Source organism: Homarus americanus, unplaced genomic scaffold, assembly GCF_018991925.1.
Source record: "Homarus americanus isolate GMGI-L3 unplaced genomic scaffold, GMGI_Hamer_2.0 scaffold32929, whole genome shotgun sequence".
In the NCBI taxonomy this organism is placed as follows: Eukaryota; Metazoa; Arthropoda; class Malacostraca; order Decapoda; family Nephropidae; genus Homarus; species Homarus americanus.
The window spans coordinates 11,849,806-11,872,166 of record NW_024737097.1 but is presented as its reverse complement, the minus strand read 5'-3'; the positions used below and the strand labels follow the sequence as shown (position 1 = coordinate 11,872,166).

The 22,361-nt window shown below is 37.4% G+C and overlaps 1 protein-coding gene across 1 annotated transcript in view; it reads right to left on the bottom strand.

Moving 5' to 3' along the window:
• Nucleotides 1–386: 386 nt before the first annotated feature.
• Nucleotides 387–22,361, bottom strand: part of LOC121873208 (ras-related GTP-binding protein C-like) — a 91,957-nt gene continuing 69,982 nt past the window's right edge. The window contains exons 7-8 of the mRNA XM_042376561.1: nt 9,049–9,194; nt 387–2,428 (exon numbers count right to left, since the gene is read on the bottom strand). Coding sequence (XP_042232495.1) covers nt 2,280–2,428; nt 9,049–9,194 — 295 coding nt within the window. The 3' untranslated portion in view covers nt 387–2,279. The remainder of the gene's footprint in view (nt 2,429–9,048; nt 9,195–22,361) is intronic.

Genomic DNA, 22,361 nt, shown 5'->3' with positions numbered 1-22,361 from the left:
ACACGTAATGGGAACATACATTTCTTTGCACATGATTTAGCTGGCTGAGTAAGGGAGAAGATCGGCGTCCCAGCTCATCTTCGTTACTATGGTGAAAAAAAGCGAATATATTAAGGGGGTGGGGGGTGGAGATAACACTGCTTATCTGAACTGTTTGAAGAAAATCAGTTGTTGTTATGTTATTACTAGTAATATCTCCATTAGCCGGAATCCCTCAAACCCGGAACTCTCCGATAGCCGGAATTGAAATTTTCTCGGAAAATCATTCCAAAAGCCGGAATTTTCCAGAATATTCTGGCTTTGGGAGGACAAATTAATAAAACTTACCATAATTCCAAATTATGAAAAATAGTTTATAAGTAAAACATGAAAAATAAGGAAACTGAGAAGTTCAGAAATTTAATCGAAAGTCCCTAGAACAATTGAAATTAACCTCCATTCCTCATGGCCTCAAATAACTGTGTTCACAATCTGGGGAACCCCCACCACACGTCGCTCTGTATAGCTTTAGCCATAATTTTATCATGAACTTTTTCTAAAATATATTTATACTCTCCATTGGTTTACTCAAATAGTTACCTGTCCTAGAGGATCTCCCATAATATATAGCTATGAGAATAAAAAAGGCTCTAAGAATCATTCCAATATGTGAACAACCTCATAACTGCTATATGTAAATTTATATACCAATTATGGATATAAAGGAACCTTTATATCACCAACCTTAACTGCAGAGGTGATTGCAATCAACTGAATTTTCTTTTGAGAGCACAGCTTGTCGTGAAAATGAAAATAGGCCACATAGGCAAGTCAGCCCATTAAGAGATGATGTGGATATGACACAATGCATACTAAGCCTTTGGTATTCAAGGAAGCACTCAACTGCCTTCACTTCCCAGCTGAGATGTAAGGTGGGTGAATTGTGGCAACCTTTAGGACAAAGTGAGAGTTGTCTCTATTAAGTCTCCACACCCTCTAAAAATGGCAACTTCAAATAAATAATGTATTTGGCACCATATGTATTGTTTATAGATACTGTACTGACATTCACAAAAGATAATAGCTTTCTAGCTTCAGTTCACAGAAAAGCAATATACACTGTCAAGTCACCAGGTCTGACTTTATGTTTTTCCCACTAAACACTAAAGCTATTCTGGTATCCTTATTGACTGACAGAATACTCAAAATATCTAAAATTATGATGTTACACATGAATTAGAGTTTGATAAATATTGGAAAGAATAGTTTCCAGGGATTTTTTTTTACATTTAGATATTTATAATATTTTTTTGTCAAAAGGGGTGCAGACCCAAGAGAATACAGCATTTTGCCTGCCATCCTAAAGGTGCATCCACATGTGTGTACAATTTGTCCCCAACATGTGATCAACACGTTGAAACACCGATCTAGTGCAAGTGGCCACACCATACCAGTCGGAACCCTGTGCCTCATTTCGTCTTGTTGATCATATGTTGGCAACAAAATGTATGCACATATGGACTCACCTTAAAGGTAACAGGTTCATGCCTGAAGCACTCCAAGAAACCCAGCTGTGAATTGGACATGGGTTCCTGATTTTGGGAAAGTGAAAGCAACCAATCAAGTGCACACCACTCTGTGGATACATAAATTATATTATCAAGAGGAAATTTGTGCTATTCATTGTAAACAACTATTCTACAGGTGATTTAAAGTTAATATTTACTTCAACATTTTTAGAATTATTTATCAAGTTAAAAACTAAATCTCTAAAAGCCTTGTGTTCATCTATGGTACACAAATTTACATGTAGCAGTACACTGGAAAGATATCTTTTAGAAATCTTTATCAAGTAATGATGGATAAGGTATATATATCGTACCTGAAACATCTGATTATTTTGAAGATGAGCAAAAATATTCTGAGTTCTATCACTACCTGTCTCCATTTCCCTCAATTGGAAATTCCATCCATATATATTTTTTTACTCTTTCAAGCATTTTCTCACTTAAAGCTGGTCAACTAGAAACAGGAGTACACACACACACACCCACACATTTAATTTATTTGTAGTTATTCAATTATTCTTATTCTTGAACTTTGACCAAAAAATGTGTTTTACTTCTGTATGTCACTCATCAATTATATCACTGCAGAGTTACTATGCTCAAACATTCATGTGACTGTCCACAAATCAATTTCAAATCAGTGATGCAAAAGAAAATGCTATTAGTTCATCTCATGCACCCATGAGTGAAAATGAGCAGAAATGACAGCAAGTTACAATTATTAAAGATGTACTAGGAGGTAGGACCATTGGTGTGGCTGTTCTGAAGGTGTGGAGAAGAAGTGATGTTGGTCAGCTGTTGAAGTTGAAGTTGATTTGTCCGTACATCGAACACCTCTTGGATTGCATTACGGAAACACAGGAAGTTGTAGTCTATTAACCCTGAGGAAAACAAAATACTGTACCAACATAAATATATAAATATTATGAAGATAGTGAAAATGGTTTTGATAATTTTAATCAATGGAAGTTCTGTAAATAATAAATTTGGAAAACAAGATATGTAAACTGGTCTAGCAGTCCTAAGAATGACAAGAAAGTTAACCTTTATTATTGCCACAACAAAAATCAAATCCAGTTTATACAAAACATCTCAAAAAGCATACAGTATACTGTACATAAGGTGCAGTACTCTTACTGTTCGTGTCACTAAAAAATTAAAACCATATGTCTTGGCTGGGTCTTGCAGTCTTGCACTGCATCATAACTAGTGGCACAGTTTTTCAGTAGGTTTCAAGCACTATGATATCTTGTGAGTATGGAATTATTACAGTACTACAAACATTTCACTCACTTGTTTATTATTGGCTTACAATCATTACGTACAATAAAAATCATAATTAAAAACATGTTTTGTGGAATTTAAGACATTTTGGGGAAGTTTTTTTCACAGGAAACATATGCTGTATATCTCATCTTTAATAAAGAAAATCAAGTCGAAAATGGAATCCAATTCACGAAAAATTAATGTATGAAAGGTTTTTCAGGAACAGAACCCTTTCATAAATTGGGGAATGTCTGTAGTGTATAACTGAGTTTATACAGTAGACCCCGACTTGCGACGGGGTTAGGGCCCCAAATCCAGGTCGTTAAGTCGGAATGGTCGTAAGTCCGACAGATGATAATAAAAAAAAATAAAAAAAATCTACAAATAAAATACAGTACAGTAAAAGTAATAAATAATGAGGAATGGATACAGTGTGACTGAGCACTTACCTTTAATGTAGTCAGCTGAATGCACACGGGGCCCCCATAATTTTCTAATTATACATGGAGACGACATTAACTGGAAACGTTTCGGTATAGAAAATATGCGCGCCATTTGGAGGAGAAAAAAAAAATGCTCACAACTCCGACGGTTGTAAGGTCAGAGCAGGTTGTAAGTGCGGATGGACATAAGTTGAGTCAGCCGTAAGTCGGGGACTACCTGTAGTCTTGTTTTACGCGGTCAATTAAACCCATGGAGGTCCGAAAATAACGCAAAAAGCATAAACGAAATAACAGAACATATGGGATTGATCGAATTTGAGACTGGGCCAACCGCCAGACTACTCTTTTTCCGACACAATACGTACGTTGTAGTAAAAATAACATCTTAATTTTATGATGGTATGTACACACAAGTAATATTTAAGAGAAATATCAATAATATTAGGTTTTTTTAACACTTACGTTAGTAGAAGAGATGGCTGGGCACACGTGGATGGGGGGTTGGTTCCGAGGCAGAAGGCAGATTATTGGCCCTCACCTGTATCACTTGTATCACCTGTATCACTATCCACCACAGAGGCTAGCAGGGCCTCCTTGTCAAACCCCTTAAAGTCCATATCCTCACTATCACTGACTTGGGCTGGCAGTGGTGGGTGGCAGGTGAAGAACTCGGTAATGTTTTGTTGACTGGGCAAGCAAGGTTAAATAAACCAATCACAGCTCGCGGTGGAGGGGATGCGTGGGTGGTAAGGATGTGTCGCCCAATCACATCCGAAACGTCATCTGACGTCAGCGGTGGCGTAAGCGCGACCTAGCATGCAGCTTGTCTGCGCCGCTTCCCACGTAAATTCAGGAATGTACCGCGTCACTAATAATTGGCGTGTCTGGACAGGTGCTGCGTAAATGACCAACCACGTATAAAAAATCCGCGTAAACCGAAACTATACTGAACTGCATTTTAAAGAATGGTCATAATCAAATGACTGTATAATCAAAACCAAGTAAATTATTCTGTGTAAAAATTGAGGATTTCCTGTATAGTACTGGCATTTATATCTATGTTACACTGTAGCTAACATCAGCAGACAGAAAATATTCCTCCTATTATTGCAAGTCACTCCTCTATTTACAAGTAAAAAACAAAACAAAACAAACAACAACCTCGTCCTGTGGCCCCCTTAAAACGAAACTATGCAATTTCACCATAATTTCCATTTTATTTAGGTTCATTTGGCTAATAACACATTATCGTAAATTAATCACCCCCCCCCCCAAAATAATACAGTAGTACCCCGCTTAACGTGGTCAATTGAACCCACAGGGTACCGTGTTAAGTGAAAACCGCATTAAGTGAACAACAGAACATATGGGATTAATTCCAATAGAGACTGGCCCGACCCCCAAACTCCACTTTTTCCAACACAATACCTATGTTCTAGTAAAAATAACATCTTAATTTTATGATGGTACATGCACACAATTAATACTTAAGAGAAATACAGTCGCCAAGTTAATGTCCATTCAAATAATGGACTCAACTCCCTCGCCCTCTTCTCACACTACACTCGCTGGCTCTTCCCTCTCTGAGAAATTTTGGGGGGAAAACCACTAAATTTTAATAAATAATACCTCAAACTAAAGTTAGGATAATATAATTGACATTGCTGGATTCCTTGTAAGACCAGGAATATTTTGAATATAAATGTCATATATTTTGCACAAAAGATAACATATTTACTCAGAGTAAACATTATATCAAAAATTTGTATGTCTAATGCAAAATCTATGATGTTTATATTCAAAATGATCATCATATTGTAAGAATTCCAGCAATGTAAATTATATTCTGGCTGGGTAATTTGTATGAATTTTATGAGCTAAAACAGGCAGGCATGCGGGTGGGGCGAATCTAAAAATAGCGTCTCGAGCCGGACACTCTGCGCGTATATGTGGAAAAAACCCGAGTTAAGTGAAAGTTCGGCTCTGGCGAGGCACCGCGTATACGTGAAATCGCGCTAAGCGAAACCGCGTTAAGCGGGGTATTACTATACTTATTATGTTGTATGGGTACTCTATTAAATTCCTAATGCCTTGTATACATAGAAGAACAGGCTGACCAGCCAGGGAAGGAGCTATATCTTTGTGTTACCAAATTCTTTGATGTACATATTATTAATGATATTTACTTGGTCTTGTGTTACCAAACTATATTTTATACACCAAAACCTCTACTGAAACCCCCATAAAATATCTCAAATATAATACTGCAATACAATGCTGTAATAAAGACAAAATAATAAAAATACAATACAGGGGCCCCCAAATTCGCGGATTTTTATTTCACGGCCCTCTATTATTCGTGGATGATACTCTGGATGTACCCAAGAATATCTGTGGGCAGTTTTAAAGTTACCGGCATTTTCGCAGCTAGGACAGGGAGTCATTCGTAATAGAGACAGTAATTTCCTTTACCTGTAATATAAATATGTGTGTTTGTGTTAGGGTTGCCATGTCTGAACATTAAAAAAGAGGACGTTCCCGAAGACACACCCCCCCCTCCCCATCCGGCACACACTTTGGCGCTATGTAACCTTGAAGCAGCCGTGACAATTAATTTTGCATATTTGCATAGCATTAATATACATATATATACAGTCGGCCCTTAACATACGCGGGTTTATAATACACGGATTTGCAAATACGCGGATTGCCCCGCCGGAGGAATATTCTGTACATTGAAGTAATTGAAGTACATTCAAATCGCGCGCCATTCAACTCGCGCGCGGCACCGAACACGGGGCACCGCCCGCTCCCGCAACCTCACACACACACACGCATAGCTCTCCCTCACTCAGTCAGTCTCGCTGTAACCACGCTTGTGTTGACATCAGCATTGTAGTTGCAAAAATATTACATTTCCGTGAATGTATTATATCAAGCACAGTATGAATAGAATATCACTAATATAAGAGTATTTTAACCGAAAACTACTAAAAAAACGAGTAACATATCTTGAACATCGGAAGGCTAGGTAAAGTCTTTTGTTTTCATGTAGTTTATCCTAATTTACATTGAAATGCATTACGTTTCAGCAAAACTACTACCCGGTATTTATTTCTGAGAATATGGAAATGTAATATTTTGCTGAAATGACGTACGTATTACAGTGGAAAGTGAGGAAAGCAACGACTCGCTTTCTTTCGTTCAAAAGATGTTACCGTAATCGCTTTTCGAATGGTTTTCAGTTAAAAAACTGTTGTATTACAATAATATTCTATCCTAATTCACTTGTGATGCAACAGTTTTTTTAACTGAAAACCATTCGAAAAGTGATTACGGTAACATCTTTTGAACGAAAGAAAGCAAAAGTCATTGTTTTCGTCACTTTCCACTGTAATACGTACGTCATTTCAGCAAAAATATTACATTTCCGTGAATGTAGTATATCAAGCACAGTATGAATATAATATAATTGTAATATAACAGTATTTTAACCGAAAACTATTAAAAAAACGAGTAACATCTCTTGAACATCAGAAGGTTAGGTAAAGTCTTTTGTTTTCGTCATGTATTTTATCCTATTTTACATTGAAATACATCATGTTTCAGCAAAACTACTATTTATTTCTGAGAATATATTCATTCAGGCGCAGTTTAGGTAAAATATACATGTGATGTAACATTTTTTTAACTGAAAACGATGCGAAAAACATGTACCCTCTAGCCTTGTTCAAGGAGCAGACTGGGAAGAGCTGTTTGGTGCTTAAGACGATGACAAGGAAAATGATTTTGATGGATTTTAATGAAAATTTTCAGAAATATGGTATCGTAGTACTTATTCAAGTGAATTAGGATAGAATATTATTGTAATACAACAGTAGTGACGATGTGGAGGAGGCGGAGAGATAGAGCGGGGAGGAGTGGTGAGTCAGTGACTGGCGGGAGCAGGGACGAGTGGAGATGCCAGCCAGTACATTACGGGTGTACAGTATTAATTGTTTTTATAGCTCTTTTTGCATTTTAATATTAAATACTGTACATTACGTTTCAACAAAACAACTATTTATTTCTGAGAATATGGAAAAGTAATATTTTTGCTGAAATGACGTACGTATTACAGTGGAAAGTGGGATAAAATTATGACGAAAGCAATGACTTTCGCTTTCTTTCGTTCAAAAGATTTTACCGCAATCGCTTTTCAAATGGTATTCAGTTGTGGGATTATGAGGCTAATGATAGGATAGATTATTACTGTATTGTAATACAGTACGGTACAACAGGGGGACATGGGGGGCCAGGGTTTTTGGGGGCAGCAAAAGTACACGGACTTTTAACTTTCACGGGTATCTGTTACCTAATCCCCAGGTATGTTAAGGGCCGACTGTATACGGTATGTAAAATACAGAATAATGAAGTACTGGAAGCTACAGTATTCACTTTTACTCAGTTAAATCTACCTATGACAATGAAGTTCCCGAGAATGAAGTGGATTTCATGAACAAAGCCAATCATTGACAGAGGTATACTATACACATTCACATCGTCCACTTTCTTTCACACTGCACAAGTCCATTCATGCCACATACATCGGGAATCATAACCTTAAAAAATCTTCTTTGTGGCTCTGAAAGCTTCTAGAATCGAGAACCTTACCTACAACTATTAACACTTTATATAATTTTTTCTTTTTTTTTTACTGAAAGTATATACGGTGGTCCCTCGGTTAACAAGCAAAATCCGTTCTAGAAGGTTGCTCGTTAACCGAAAATTCGTTAACCGAAACCATTTTTTCAATGGGTTTTTGGGTAATTGGTTCCAGCTCACCAAAAATTGCCTAAATTAAAAAAAAATGTAGAAAAGTACACTTGCTTTGAGGTGTGTATGTAGAAGGCTCCTGGATGATGATCATGATGATGGGAATTAGAATGGGAGTGGAGAAGGGAGAAGAGAAGGCATTGGGGTGGAAGAGAAGTCACCCCATGGTGCCATTTCACCCATAAAATTTTTGTTCTCTTGGTGTAATTCAGATTATTTTCTTTAAATCAACACTGCACTACATTATATATTGTCAAGATGTAAAATAAATTTCAAAATGACCAATAATTTGCTTGCAAACACAGAAAAAAAGCGTTTAGTTGAAGAGAGTCTCAAGCAAGATGTTACCTCCACTGAAAAGACACAAAGACTGACGCCTGTATGGTGTGTTGGCAGGCTGGATGGCGCGCATGAAACTAGTCACTTTACCTATTACAGTATGTTCAATAATTGTTAAAATGACTAAAAATTTAATATTAAACTTTTAAAATTATTGAATAGTATAAACTTCTTGATATTTACTAAAATGGTAAGGAATTTAAGCCCTAGAACCGATTACTGTCTTGGCGGACTAATACTACAGCTGGTGGACCGCCAAATGCAAGCGAAAAAATGTTCAGGTCGGCTCGTAAGAAACTCGTTAATCGAGGGATTGCTCGTTAACCGAAGTTAAGAATCTTATGGAAGGTAACTCGTTAACCGAAATCTCGTTAACCGAGGGACCACTGTACTGTACATAGGTATGATTATTTTACTTTTACTCATTTATTATGAACTTAAATTAGCCAATCTGTATTAGTGTTATATACTAGGTGTTGTTTTGAACAGTTGTGCCTCCCAGATGATATGGATGTTTGAATAAAGTATTCCATCACTGTGGCTTAATTAGTCTGGTACTCAGGGTTTTAATGTATAACTCATGCTATATAAGGTTTCTAATTTTATGACAACATAAAGTGCAAAGAAGGGGTGCTTACCTTGTCTGTCAAAATTGTCTTCTCTCAATATGCAGACTAGTGCTAGATACCGACCAACTTCCCTTAAGTAGAGTATAGTTGCATTATTCAGCTTAATGATGCTTGAACTTTCTTTATCAAAGGGTACTTGCATACCTTCATCCTTTCTGAAATTGGAAAGCATTCTTCTTAACAACAATAATTATTATTACTATGATGATGATGATGATGATGACTGTGTTGATATACACCATGAACAAAGAATCCCTATAAAACCAAGGGAGGAAATTCAAAAGAAAATTTAACTCAGAAATCTATATTCTAAGTACACCTGTACTGAATAGCTGCGTAAACTTGAAATGTATTCTTATCAAGAGTGAATTGGGTTTGTGAAGTCTCTTTTTATAGCAAGGAAAGATGATGATGTGATCCAGGAGAATAGCATCATTTCATTAGATGGTAACTGAACAGCCATGGTTAGTGAATCACAAACTCAGTGAGCAATTTATACCCCTCAGCTGACTGCTGGGATGGTTTATGAATTTTTTGGGGATTTGTGCCAGGTTTTCATTCTCCCTGGCCTGAGGTATCAGATGATATTTGGGAGATCCAACTTTGCCAAGTTAAGAGAGAGGTAGGAGAGTTAGATACAATGGAATTTCACAAATCAGTTAAAATATTTGGAAGTCAGTGAGAGCTGGCACCTTAGAAAAATAATAAAATAATTCTTGTCCCACTACTTCCAATGTCCTGACACTTATACTCTTTTTGAAAACACTTGTCAGATGATTCTGTTGACGAAAAATGATTTTGTGGAGTTGTACAACGGAAAAAGTTCCCAGGACCATCATCATATAGCAGCCAATTTCCATGCAAATCTCTGAGGTAATCAAAGACTAACCATCAAGGCATTTGTGATATTATTCTTTTATTTCATCAGGTAGGAAACAAGCAATTAGCCCATTTTGCAACTTAGCAACAGATTACTGTTTTTTTATACAACCTGGAAAAGTACAGTATTCTTTGTTTCTAGGCACTTGACTTACATACCAAACTTACTCATTGATTCCAAGATTTCAAACTGACTGAAAATGATATGTCCTTGGTTGGCTCTCCTTTCTCATTTGATGTTCATTAAGCCCCAGTTGACCTTCAAACTAGGCTTATTGACCTGCAATGTGATCCATTGCTTTTGGAGCAGTTCATGTCAGTGATGCATCCCAGTTTTTATGCATCTCATAATAATTTTTCATTTTTTAAATTAAAGGCTCTTGATCAAAGAATGCTTGTGTTGTTCAGATCAACATACGTAAATGTGGAGCAGTACTCAACACGAACACAACCTTGGAGCAGAACTCAACACAAAGATAACCTTGGAGCAGAACTCAACACAAAGACAACCTTGGAGCAGAACTCAACACAAAGACAACCTTGGAGCAGAACTCAACATAAAGACAACCTTGGAGCAGAACTCAACATAAAGACAACCTTGGAGCAGAACTCAACATAAAGACAACCTTGGAGCAGAACTCAACATAAAGACAACCTTGGAGCAGAACTCAACACAAAGACAACCTTGGAGCAGAACTCAACACAAAGACAACCTTGGGCAGAACTCAACACAAAGACAACCTGGAGCAGAACTCAACACAAAGACAACCTTGGAGCAGAACTCAACACAAAGACAACCTTGAGCAGAACTCAACATAAAGACAACCTTGGAGCAGAACTCAACACAAAGACAAACTTGGAGCAGAACTCAACACAAAGACAACCTTGGAGCAGAACTCAACACAAAGACAACCTTGGAGCAGAACTCAGATAAAAGATGACAAAGACAAACTTGGAGCAGAACTCAACACAAAGACACACCTTGAGCAGAACTCAACACAAAGACAACCTTGGAGCAGAACTCAACACAAAGATAAAGCAGAACTCAACACAAAAGACAAAGCTGAGAGAACTCAACACAAAGACAACCTTGAGCAGAACCCAACACAAAGACAACCTTGGAGCAGAACTCAACACAAAGACAACCTTGGAGCAGAACTGAGCAGAACTCACAAAGACAACCTTGAGCAGAATCAACATAAAGACTTGGAGCAGAACTCAACATAAAGACAAACCTTGGAGCAGAACTCAACACAAAGACAACCTTGGAGCGAACTCAAACACAAAGACAACCTTGGTAGTAGAACTCAACACAAAGAGAACTTTGGAGCAGAACCAACACAAAGACAACCTTGGAGGAGACAGAACTCAACACAAAGACAACCTTGGAGCAGAACTCAACACAGAGACAACCTTAAGAACTCAACACAAAAGACAACCTCTAGCAGAACTCAACACAAAGACAACCTTGGAGCAGAACTCAACACAAAGACAACCTTGGAGCAGAACTCAACACAAAGACAACCTTGGAGCAGAACTCAACACAAAGACAACCTTGGAGCAGAACTCAACACAAAGACAACCTTGGAGCAGAACTCAACACAAAGACAACCTTGGAGCAGAACTCAACATAAAGACAAACCTGGAGTAGTACTCAACACAAAGACCACCTTAGAGCAGTACTCAACACAAAGACAAAGATGGAGTAGTACTCAACATAAAGACAACCTTGGAGCAGAACTCAACACAAAGACAAACCTGGAGTAGTACTCAACATAAAGACAACCTTGGAGCAGGACTCAACACAAAGACAACCTTAGAGCAGTACTCAGCACAAAGACAACTATGGAGCAGTACTCAACACAAAGGCAACCTTAGAGTAGTAATCAACACAGACAACCTTGTACTCAACACAAATACAACCATGGAGCATAAACAACACAAAGACAATCTCCTCAAACTCTTTCATCATGACACTCTTAGTTCACTGTCTGTTGCCATTGTACAGGATTATTCACTTGCTCACTAGTGTTTTCACAAATGATCTGTGTTGGGCAGAACTGTACATTACTGTACTGTACCAGCATGTACAGGTATGTCTTGCTATATGAATGTGTTAAGTTCCTGAAAACCATTTGTCAAGTGGCATTTTGTAAAGATAATAAAAGAACATATGGGAAAAATAGGATTCAGTTCTCCAACGACAAGAAAACCTCAATATCATACCCCAAGAACAAAGAAATCAGTTACAAAATAATAATAATAATAATAATAATAATAATAATAATAATAATAATAATAATAATAATAAAAAAATAAAAATAAAAATCCTAACAAATAATTATAATAAATAAATATTACAGAACTACAGTACTGTAATTTACTACCTAAGACATTTAAAACATTAAAATTCTATAGAGATGAAAATATGCCGCTTAAACCAATAACCTGATAATTGCAGTAGTAATTCACTGATCAGCACCTAGTGCGCAAAAAAAACACATATATCGATTTTCCCCGAACATCATTTTAACTCTTGTGGATTAAAAGAGAGTACAGTTGTACCCCACTTAACGCGGTCAATAGAACCCAGAGGGTCCCGTGTTAAGTGAACAACAGAACATATGGGATTAATTCCAATAGAAACCGGCCCGACACCCAAACTCCACTTTTTGAAGACACATAACTATGTTGTAGTAAAAATAACATCTTAATTTTATGATGGTACATGCACACAATTAATACTTAAGAGAAATAGAGAAACACAGTCGCCAAGTTAATGTCCATTCAAATAATGGACTCAACTCCCTCCCCCTCTTCTCACACTACACTGCCGGCTCTTCCCTCTCTGAGAAATTTTTGGGGGAAAACGACTAAATTTTAATAAATAATACCTCAAACTAAAGTTAGGATAATACAATTGACATTGCTGGATTCCTTGTAAGACCAGGAATATTTTGAATATAAATGTCATATATTTTGCACAAAAGATAACATAGTTACCCAGAGAAAAAATTTTATCTAAAATTTGTATGTCTAATGCAAAATATATGATGTTTATATTCAAAATGATCACCAAATTATAAGAATTCCAGCAATGTAAATTATATTCTGACCGGGTAATTTGTATGAATTTTATGAGCTAAAACAAATATCTTCAGTTAATAAAAAAAAAATAATCTTCACGACACTATCTGTCAATCAAAGTACCCCACCTTGCCTCCCCCCTCTTCCAACCGCGCGGTCAGTCCCAACCCTCCCCCCCACCCCCACCAATCGTCCCTTCAAGAGATGTGGGGTGAAAAAAATAAATTTTAACATTTTGTATTAAATAATACCTCAGATTAAAGTTAGGATAATATAATTGACATTGCTGGATTCCTTGTAAGACCAGGAATATTTTGAATATAAATGTCATATATTTTGCACAAAAGATAACATACTTACTCAGATTAAACATTTTATCTATAATTTGTATGTCTAATGCAAAATATATGATGTTTATATTCAAAATGATCATCAAATTATAAGAATTCCAGCAATGTAAATTATATTCTGACCAGGTAATTTGTATGAATTTTATGAGCCAAAACAAATGTCTTCAGTTAATAAAAAAAAAATATATTCTTCACAGGGTAACAGATGGTCGGTCGGTCCCTCCCTCCCCCCCACCCCTCACCAACCGTCCCAAGGAGATGTGTGGGAAAACCAGAATACTTAACTTTTTTTTAATAAATAATACCTCAAACTAAAGTTAGGATAATATAATTGACATTGCTGGATTCCTTGTAAGACCAGGAATATTTTGAATATAAATGTCATATATTTTGCATAAAAGATAACATATTTACTCAAGAGTAAACATTTTATCTAAAATTTGTATGTCTAATGCAAAATATATGATGTTTATATTCAAAATGATCACCAAATTATAAGAATTCCAGCAATGTAAATTATATTCTGGCCGGGTAATTTGTATGAATTTTATGAGCTAAAACAGGCAGTCAGGCAGGGTGGCGGGTGGGGCAAATCTAAAAATAGCGTCTCGAGCCGGACACTCACCGCGTATATGTGGAAAAAATCCGTGTTAAGTGAAAGTTCAGCTCTGGCGAGGCACCGCGTATATGATAAAACGCGTTAAGTGAAACCGCGTTAGGCGGGGTAATACTGTATGTAGAAAAATGTGGAAATCAAATATGAATCCAATACAGTACTTACCTTAGTTTGGCTGCCAGTCTCTCAGAGGGTGGAAAAAGGATTCTAGCCTCTATTGCTCACCCCATCACTCGACTTATTTGACAATTTTGCAAAACGTAAATACTGTATATAGTTGAAGCTTTCAACGTCACTCTGAATGGATCTTGAATGTTTCAGCTATAAGTACGTACAGTATATATATCTTACAGTATCACATAAGCATTCATTCGTACAGTAATTTTACATATACTGTCTCTCCTCGACTTACGACATATTAGACTTACCACAACCCGGACATACGACAGCAATGGTCGTGTAAAATATTTTTCACATTACGTATTTTCGAGTCCCGACGTTAGTGATAGCTCTGTGTACTGACAAATTTTTTTTTTGTAATTCCCTTTAAAATGGCTGGCAAGCATAAAAGTGAGAGTTTTCGTGGTGCTGAGAAGAAAAAGAGACACCCATTTTAGAATTTCCATGTATTATTTTCGAATTTTCGATTTACGACCAATTCGACTTTCGACCTGGTTGTCAGGACAGAACCCCGTTGTAAGTCGAGGAGAGACTTATATACAACAGCAACATAAGATTTTGTTAGGTTTCTGAAAAAGATGATAGATAAAAAGTAAGTCTCAGTGGGGGGGACTCATGAAACTGGCGAGTATAAACATCCCATACTTGAGCCCACGAGATATATATTTTTTGTGCACTGCATTCAAAATGCTCTGAATTTCAGAATGTCTGTCGGTCTCCTCCACTTATCATTCGAGAATGTATGTCGCAGTTATCAGGTTAAGGAGAAGCTAAGTGAAATTTAACAACGCTAATTGAATAGACGCTGGCTGTATGGCCTCAAGCCTTGCCATAGATGTGCAGCCCAACTGGGAATGATCTCCCTCCTGCTCTCAAACACAAAGAAATGTTTATCCCTTTTATGTATTTGACTTTATAATACAGTGAAACCTCGAAGATTTGGACCTGGTAAATCTGGATTTCGGAAGATTCAATCAAAATTTGGGGGTTCCAGAGGTGAAGAAGCATTCCCAAAGCAGAGCAAAGATCGTTTCAGGCCTGTGTAACTTAGATGTCAGCATGTGGGACACAGGTGCCTGAGGCAGGAAACATAGTTATCAATTGTTGTTTGTGGCAATATTATTTCATTCACTCTAGTAATGATACAATGTTTCTCATTATGTTAGTGTAGATAAATGCATGGTTTATATAATTTATCACTGTGCCCATCACCATTTTCAAATTAGACTACAGTAATACCCCGCTTTACGCTATTTTTTTTTACGCGTTTCTACATTTACGCGGTACCCCGCCAGAACCGGAATGTTCACTTTACGCAGTGCATCTACTCATATACGCGGGAAGCGGCGCAGGCAGGGTGCGCACAAGGTCGCCCAGTCATCAAAACATTACCGAGTTCTTCACCCGCCACCCACCACAGCCGGCCCAAGTCAGTGATAGTGAGGATATGGACTTATATGAACTTTGAGGGATTTGACAAAGAGGCCCTGCAAGCCTCTGTGGTGGATAGTGATACAATTGATACAAGTGATACAGGTGAGGGCCAATAATCTGCCCTCTGCCTCGGAACCAACCCCCCATCCCCGTGTGCCCAGCCATCTTTTCTACTAATGTAAGTGTTAAAAAACCTAATATGATTGATATTTCTCTTAATTATTAATTGTGTGTACATACCATCATAAAATTAAGAAGTTATTTTTACTACAACGTAGGTATTGTGTCTGAAAAAGTGGAGTTTGGGGGTCGGCCCAGTCTCTATTTCAATTAATCCCATATATTCTGTTGTTCACTTTATGCGTTTCCCGTTTACGCGGGCCTCCGTGAGTTCAATTGACCGCGTAAAGCGGGGTTACACTGTACAAGATATATATTTCTCCCATACATATTTTGATTGTATGCCTGGCAACGGGTGGAGTAAGAGGAGTGATTGACCGCTAGTTCAGCATCGTCTGCAGTTCTAACTCTCCTTGTTACCTGCCATATTTCACTGGATTTTCTGTTATTATTAGTGTTTACTGATATAAGAGTGCTTAGTAGTGATTAATCATGGCATTGTAACCACCAAACTAATGGGCCAAGCTGTGAGGTGTTAGGTCATAAAATATGATACTGTAGTTTTAGTGTTTTTTTTATATCATTATCATTTTTATGCACTCAGTACATTCGCCGGAAGATACGGACAATCGGCTTTGCACCAGAGCTGCCACCAGGTAACTGCAAGTGACCTCTGGAAGTGTGGACAATTGTAAAACATTGATGATGAAGGTGATGATATCACTGCTAGTTTCAGCCTATAACATTCAAATGTGAAGGAATTCATTGGATTGTAATGCTTAGGTAAGAAAATAAGAGGATGTGAATCCTGGAATGTATCTGTAGACAGCAATAAGAAGCAAGGAAGCAAATGGAGGGTTGCATCTGAAATTCCAAGATATGAAAGCCTGGCTATTTAACACTTCGGATTTTTATACGCAAATTTGCGTATGATATAAATTATTGCCTTAGGGTTTTCATACACAAATTTAAGTATGAACTAAAGAATTACAAAGAAAAATTATATATAATTTTAAACGCTAGATATGCAACACACACAATTGGCTACATCGGAGTGATCTGGCACCTATGTAGATTACCTCCAAGGTTAGGTGAGTGACCACACCAGTCGCCCTTTGTGGTTCAACAATGCATGACGTAATCTTGACCTACATTTTCCACCATTTTCTCATGGCTTGTGCTGATTTCTTGCTCAGCACAGTGAGTCCATTTATTCATAACAGTGTTGTAAGAGAATTGAACCATGCCTTGTGTTGCTGGTGAAGGTGGATAGGTGGGAAAACGTAAAAAGTGCAAGGAGATTGCACCACGTGGTGATAGTGTTGTGCATCCTGAGGCCTCTCCCAGTATCCCTGGCCCTTCTAGTGCAAGTAATAGTATGTCTGGCCCTTCAATAAGCAGTCCTAGTGCAGAAGGAGCTCCCTGCATGTTATTGCACTAAAAATAAAAAATAAAAAGTGTTGCTCATGTGGCATTTCAACACAGTGTGCACTACCCATACTCCCACTAAAACTAGACTAGTTACCTTGTTCAGGCACTGAGGGGCATAATTTATGTAACAAATATAGAAACTTTGAATAAGAAATAATTGTATTTGGGAGCTTGAGTGGCAGCCACGCATTACAAATTGCTATTGCAACAAACTTGGCCTTTTTATCACCAATAGTAAGCTTGCTATGACTCAATATGTACAATTATCTTTTGCGCTCAGAGGGAAATACTGTAATGAATAATCTGTACTTGGCCTGGACGTGCTCATCCGACCACACAATTTACACCACTATTGCCTTGTGAAATATAATTTTTTTCAAAAATTTTCTTCTATACCTATTTTTTGCTAAATATGTTTGCTCTATGATTTACGCGGTCAATTGAACCCACAGGGTACCGTGGAAAGTGAAAACCACGTAAAGTGAACAACAGAACATAAGGGATTAATTCCCGACCCCCAAACTCCACTTTTTCCGACACAATACCTATGTTGTAGTAAAAATAACATCTAAATTTTATGATGGTATGCTCACACAATTAATATTTAAGAGAAATACAGTCGCCAGGTTAATGTCCATTCAAATAATGGACTCAAATCCCCCCCCCCCTCTTCCCAGCTCACTGGCCCCTACCTCTCTGAGAAATGTTTGGGTGAAACCACTAGATTCTAACGTTTAGTAATAAATAATACCTCAGACTAAAGTTAGGATAATATAATTGACATTTCTGGATTCCTTGCAGGTCAGGGAATATTTTGAATGTAAACTTCATATATTTTGCACAAAAGATAAAATATTTCCTTTGTGTAAACCAAATTATTACATTAGATCTAAAATTTGTATGTCTAATGCAAAATCCATGATGTTTATATTCAAAATGATCATCATATTGTAAGAATTCCAGCAATGTAAATTATATTCTGGCAGGGTAATTTGTATGAATTTTATGAGCTAAATAAAAATAAAAATAAAAATTATACTTCACCGCGCGTATATAAGTGAAAGTCTGGTTCTGGCAAGGTACCGTGTAAATGAGAAATCGCGGGGAAGTAAAACCCGTGTAAGGCGGGGTAATACTGTATTGCAAACACATGAAATAGCGAAGGCATGAAGTGATATATAAACATTTTCAGTAAGTGTAAAGAAAAATTTTGTGCTCTACTCGCACTTACGTATAGAAATAATTATTTTATCATGATTACAGGCAGTCCCCGACTTATGACATGGTTAGGGACCCAAATCCAGGTCGTAAGTCGAATTGGTTGTAAGTCGAAAATGCAAAAATAATACATAGAAAATCTAAAATGGGTGTCTCTTTTTCTTCTCAGCACCACAAAACTCTCATTTTTAAGCTTGCCAGCCATTTTAAAGGGAATTACAAACGAAAATTTTGTCAGTACACAGAGCAATCATTAACATCGGGACTCGAAAACACGTAATTTGAAAAAAATTTAGTACGACTGCAGCGGTTGTATGTCCGAGTGGTCGTAAGTCAAGTAGGTCGTAATTCGAGGAGTACCTGTACTCATATAAAATAGTTTGTAGGTACAGCTACTCCTCGACTTACGTCCTACTCGACCTACGACCACCCACACTTGCAACCTGCCTCAGTCGGTACGACCACCCGCACATACGACCGCCGCAGTCGGAACCAAAATTTTTTTCAACTGAAGCGCGTATTTTCTAGACCGAAACATTTCCGTCCTGTACGAGAGCGTCGTGTGGCTTGGGTCGCCTCGTGGCTACAGCACCCACGCCGTAGAACGCTTACCGTATTTTTCAGCTTAAAAGACGCACTTTTTATGACAAAAATATACCTCGAAAATTACCACGCGTCATCCAGGACACTAGTCGATGAGTTGTAGCAGAGGTTTTTGAAATCAGCCCCTTACAAAGACTGTTACCTCATTACAGTACTTAACAATTACAAGTATTCTCTATACAGTACTATAAGACTATTGATTTAACTAATATTGTTGATATATTGCAAAAAAAAATAAAAAATAAACCCTTGCTGCTGTGTGGTTTGTTTACTAATGGCAGTGGTGCAGCAGCGCCATCTATTGAGGAATTGCTAAAGGTTGTCTGCTGGTCTCAAAGCGCAGGATTGTTTGTTTCTTTATCTGTAGGCTCTCATATTTGGACACCTATTTACAGTAGGCTCTCATATTTGGAGACCCATTTAAACTGTATCAACCCCACAAAATTAAAATCTTCCAAATTTAAATACAACTTCGTCATCCAAGTAAAAACATACACACACAACAACATTGGCTGTCCTTATGTTTTCAACTTTACTACCACTGGTGGGTAGAATTTTTTTTAATTCAGAAACATTAATTTAAACATATATGAACAGTAAATAAGTGTTGCTTTCATATTCTAATGTAGAGTAATGATATGTTTACACATGTGCTCACTTACATACGCGATCTCACTTTTTTTTACCCTTGTTAGCTCCTTCCATTGTTCCATTTATTAACATTAAATAATATTACTTAAAACAACCATATTAATTTTTCTACATTAAATTTACTACAGCTACAACTGGGGACTTATTTTCTTCAGTTTTATAATTATGTAGAACCAATCAGTCACTGGTTTTGCAAACAACAAGTTGTTTTTTACTTCTATTTTCTTGTTTTTAAATAAAGATTTTTTTTTTATTTAGACGTTGATATACATGTTTACATTTGTTTACCTTCTACTACTGGAAGAATGTAAACACTACAGCTTGATAGACGTGGAGGTGACCAGGTGTATAAAATGAGTGCTGTATTAAAGATTTCACCTTCTTATACAGGTTTTTTTTTTAAATTGATGAAAATGACGACTGATAAGCAGTTCTAAGTGATGATATTCAAAGAGGTGTGTGTACTTGTGCCAAAAGGGCTGTATATCAAGCAACATTTTCACTGGTGTCGGTAGAAGGGAGGTACCAGGTACTACTGCCTGGGAAGATATTGGTAGACCCTGCTGCCATATGGCATCACAAAAATTGTGACCAAGTCCCAGGTTGCTGATCTGACTTTCTGCCTCATTTACACACAATTGCAGGGTCTCAATTGTTTCTCTTATTTTGACAACACAACAAACATATATTGTTTCTCACTCTTGATTTTCTTTTTCATTTTTGTATTTCTTTATGGTTCTTTATTATTATTATTATTACATTTTTGCCCCCTAGGCCATGATGTGGGTCAGTGACCTGTGCCCAGGTTGGCTAATACCCACAAAAAAAAAAAAAAAAATTTCAATTTCATTTCCAAAATCAGGGAGCATCTTCCAAGCCGAAAAATACGGTAGTTGGTGTGTGGCTGTCGTTGTTTCTGCAACTGATCACGCTGTGTACATTACTGACATTATTTTCGTATCTAATTCACTTTAGAATGACTGGAAAGCGTAGAAGTGAGAGTGCTGGTGGTGCTCAGAAGAAAAGGAGACAGTCAATTACTTTTGAGACGAAAATTAAGATAATAATGCAGTATGAAAATGGAAAAACTGTAGCAACCATTTCATGCGGCCTAGGCTTCTCGCACTCAACCATATCTACAATTTTGAAGGACAAGAAACGTATTCGTGAGGCAGTGATAGGATCAGCACCTATAAAGGGAACTATAATAAAGAAGAAAAGACAAGGTCTCATTCATGAGATGGAAAAATTACTTGTGATATGGATGGAAGACCAGATACAAAAACATGTACCCTTAAGCCTTCTAACCCTACAGGCTAAGGTAAGAAGCATTTTCGAAAGCCTGAAGGAGCAGGCAGGAGATGATTGCGACCAAACCTTCACAGCAAGTCATGGGTGGTTTCAAAGATTTAAGAACCGCTACAGTTTACATAGTGTAAAGGTGAGTGGAGAGGCAGCTAGTACTGATGTTGGTGCTGCCGAAGCTTTTAAGGAGGAGCTAGATCATGTCATCGTGGAGGGAAATTATTTGCTTGAGAAAATATTCAATGTGGATGAAACTGGATTATTATGGAAGCACATGCCTGAATGGATATACATCCACAAAAAGGCGAAAATAATGCCAGGATTCAAGGCATTCAAGGACCGAATTACACTTTTGTTGGGGGGTAATGTAGCTGGTTTCAAGATAAAGCCCTTCATGATCTATCATTCAGAGAACCCAAGGGCTTTTAAACATGTCAGCAAGCACACACTGCCAGTGTTTTATCGAAGTAACAAGAAAGCCTGGATGACCCTAGTACTGTTTGAGGATTGGATCATGACTTGTTTCATTCCAGGAGCCAAGGAGTATTGTCTGCAACAAGAGAGTGCATTCAAGATTTTGTTAATTTTGGATAATGCTCCGGGACACCCACCACTCCTGGACGACATGCACCCTGATGTTAAGGTAATTCTACATTCCACCTAACACTACCTCTATCATCCAACCCATGGATCAAGGTGCTATTGCAGCTTTTAAAGTTAATTATTTAAGTACGACCTTCGCTCAGGCTGTTGCTGCTACTGAAGGTGAGAAAACGCTCCGAGAGTTTTGGAAGGACTACAACATTTTGAAATGTATAAAGAACAATAGTGCAGCATGGGATGAGGTTACAGGACAGTGCATGAATGGAATATGGAAGAAAGTCCTGAAAAGATATGTGAACAGTTTCAGAGGATTTATGAAGATGAAGTAATTTCTGAGATTAGTAACAAGATAGTGGAGTTGGGTAAACAGCTTGAGTTAGAAATTGATAATGAAGATGTTGACCAGTTGGTTGAAAGTGTAGCAGAAGAGCTAAGTAACGAGGATCTTATTGAACTGGAAGCACAGAAAAATGCAGAGGAAGAAGAGAGTCTAAATGTAGAAGAACCTGCACCCCCCAAAAATTTTTCAGTGAAGCAAATGACAGAGGCATTTGCTACAATTAATAAGGGGATACAAATGTTTGATGGAATGGATCCAAATGTTGAGCGTTTTGCCAAAGTTGACAGAATGGTCCAAGATGCACTTGCTTGCTACAGGGAGATTTATAATGAAAAGAAAAAAATAACTGTGCAGTCTAAATTGGACATCTATTTTAAGAAGTCCCCCAGTGCTGTCTCCTCACGCCCCACCAGTGCTGCCTCTTCACTCCCTCAAGATGATCCAATACCTTCAACCAGCAAGTTTCCCCTGTACATAAACCTGTCTGAAGAAAGCGACATTGATG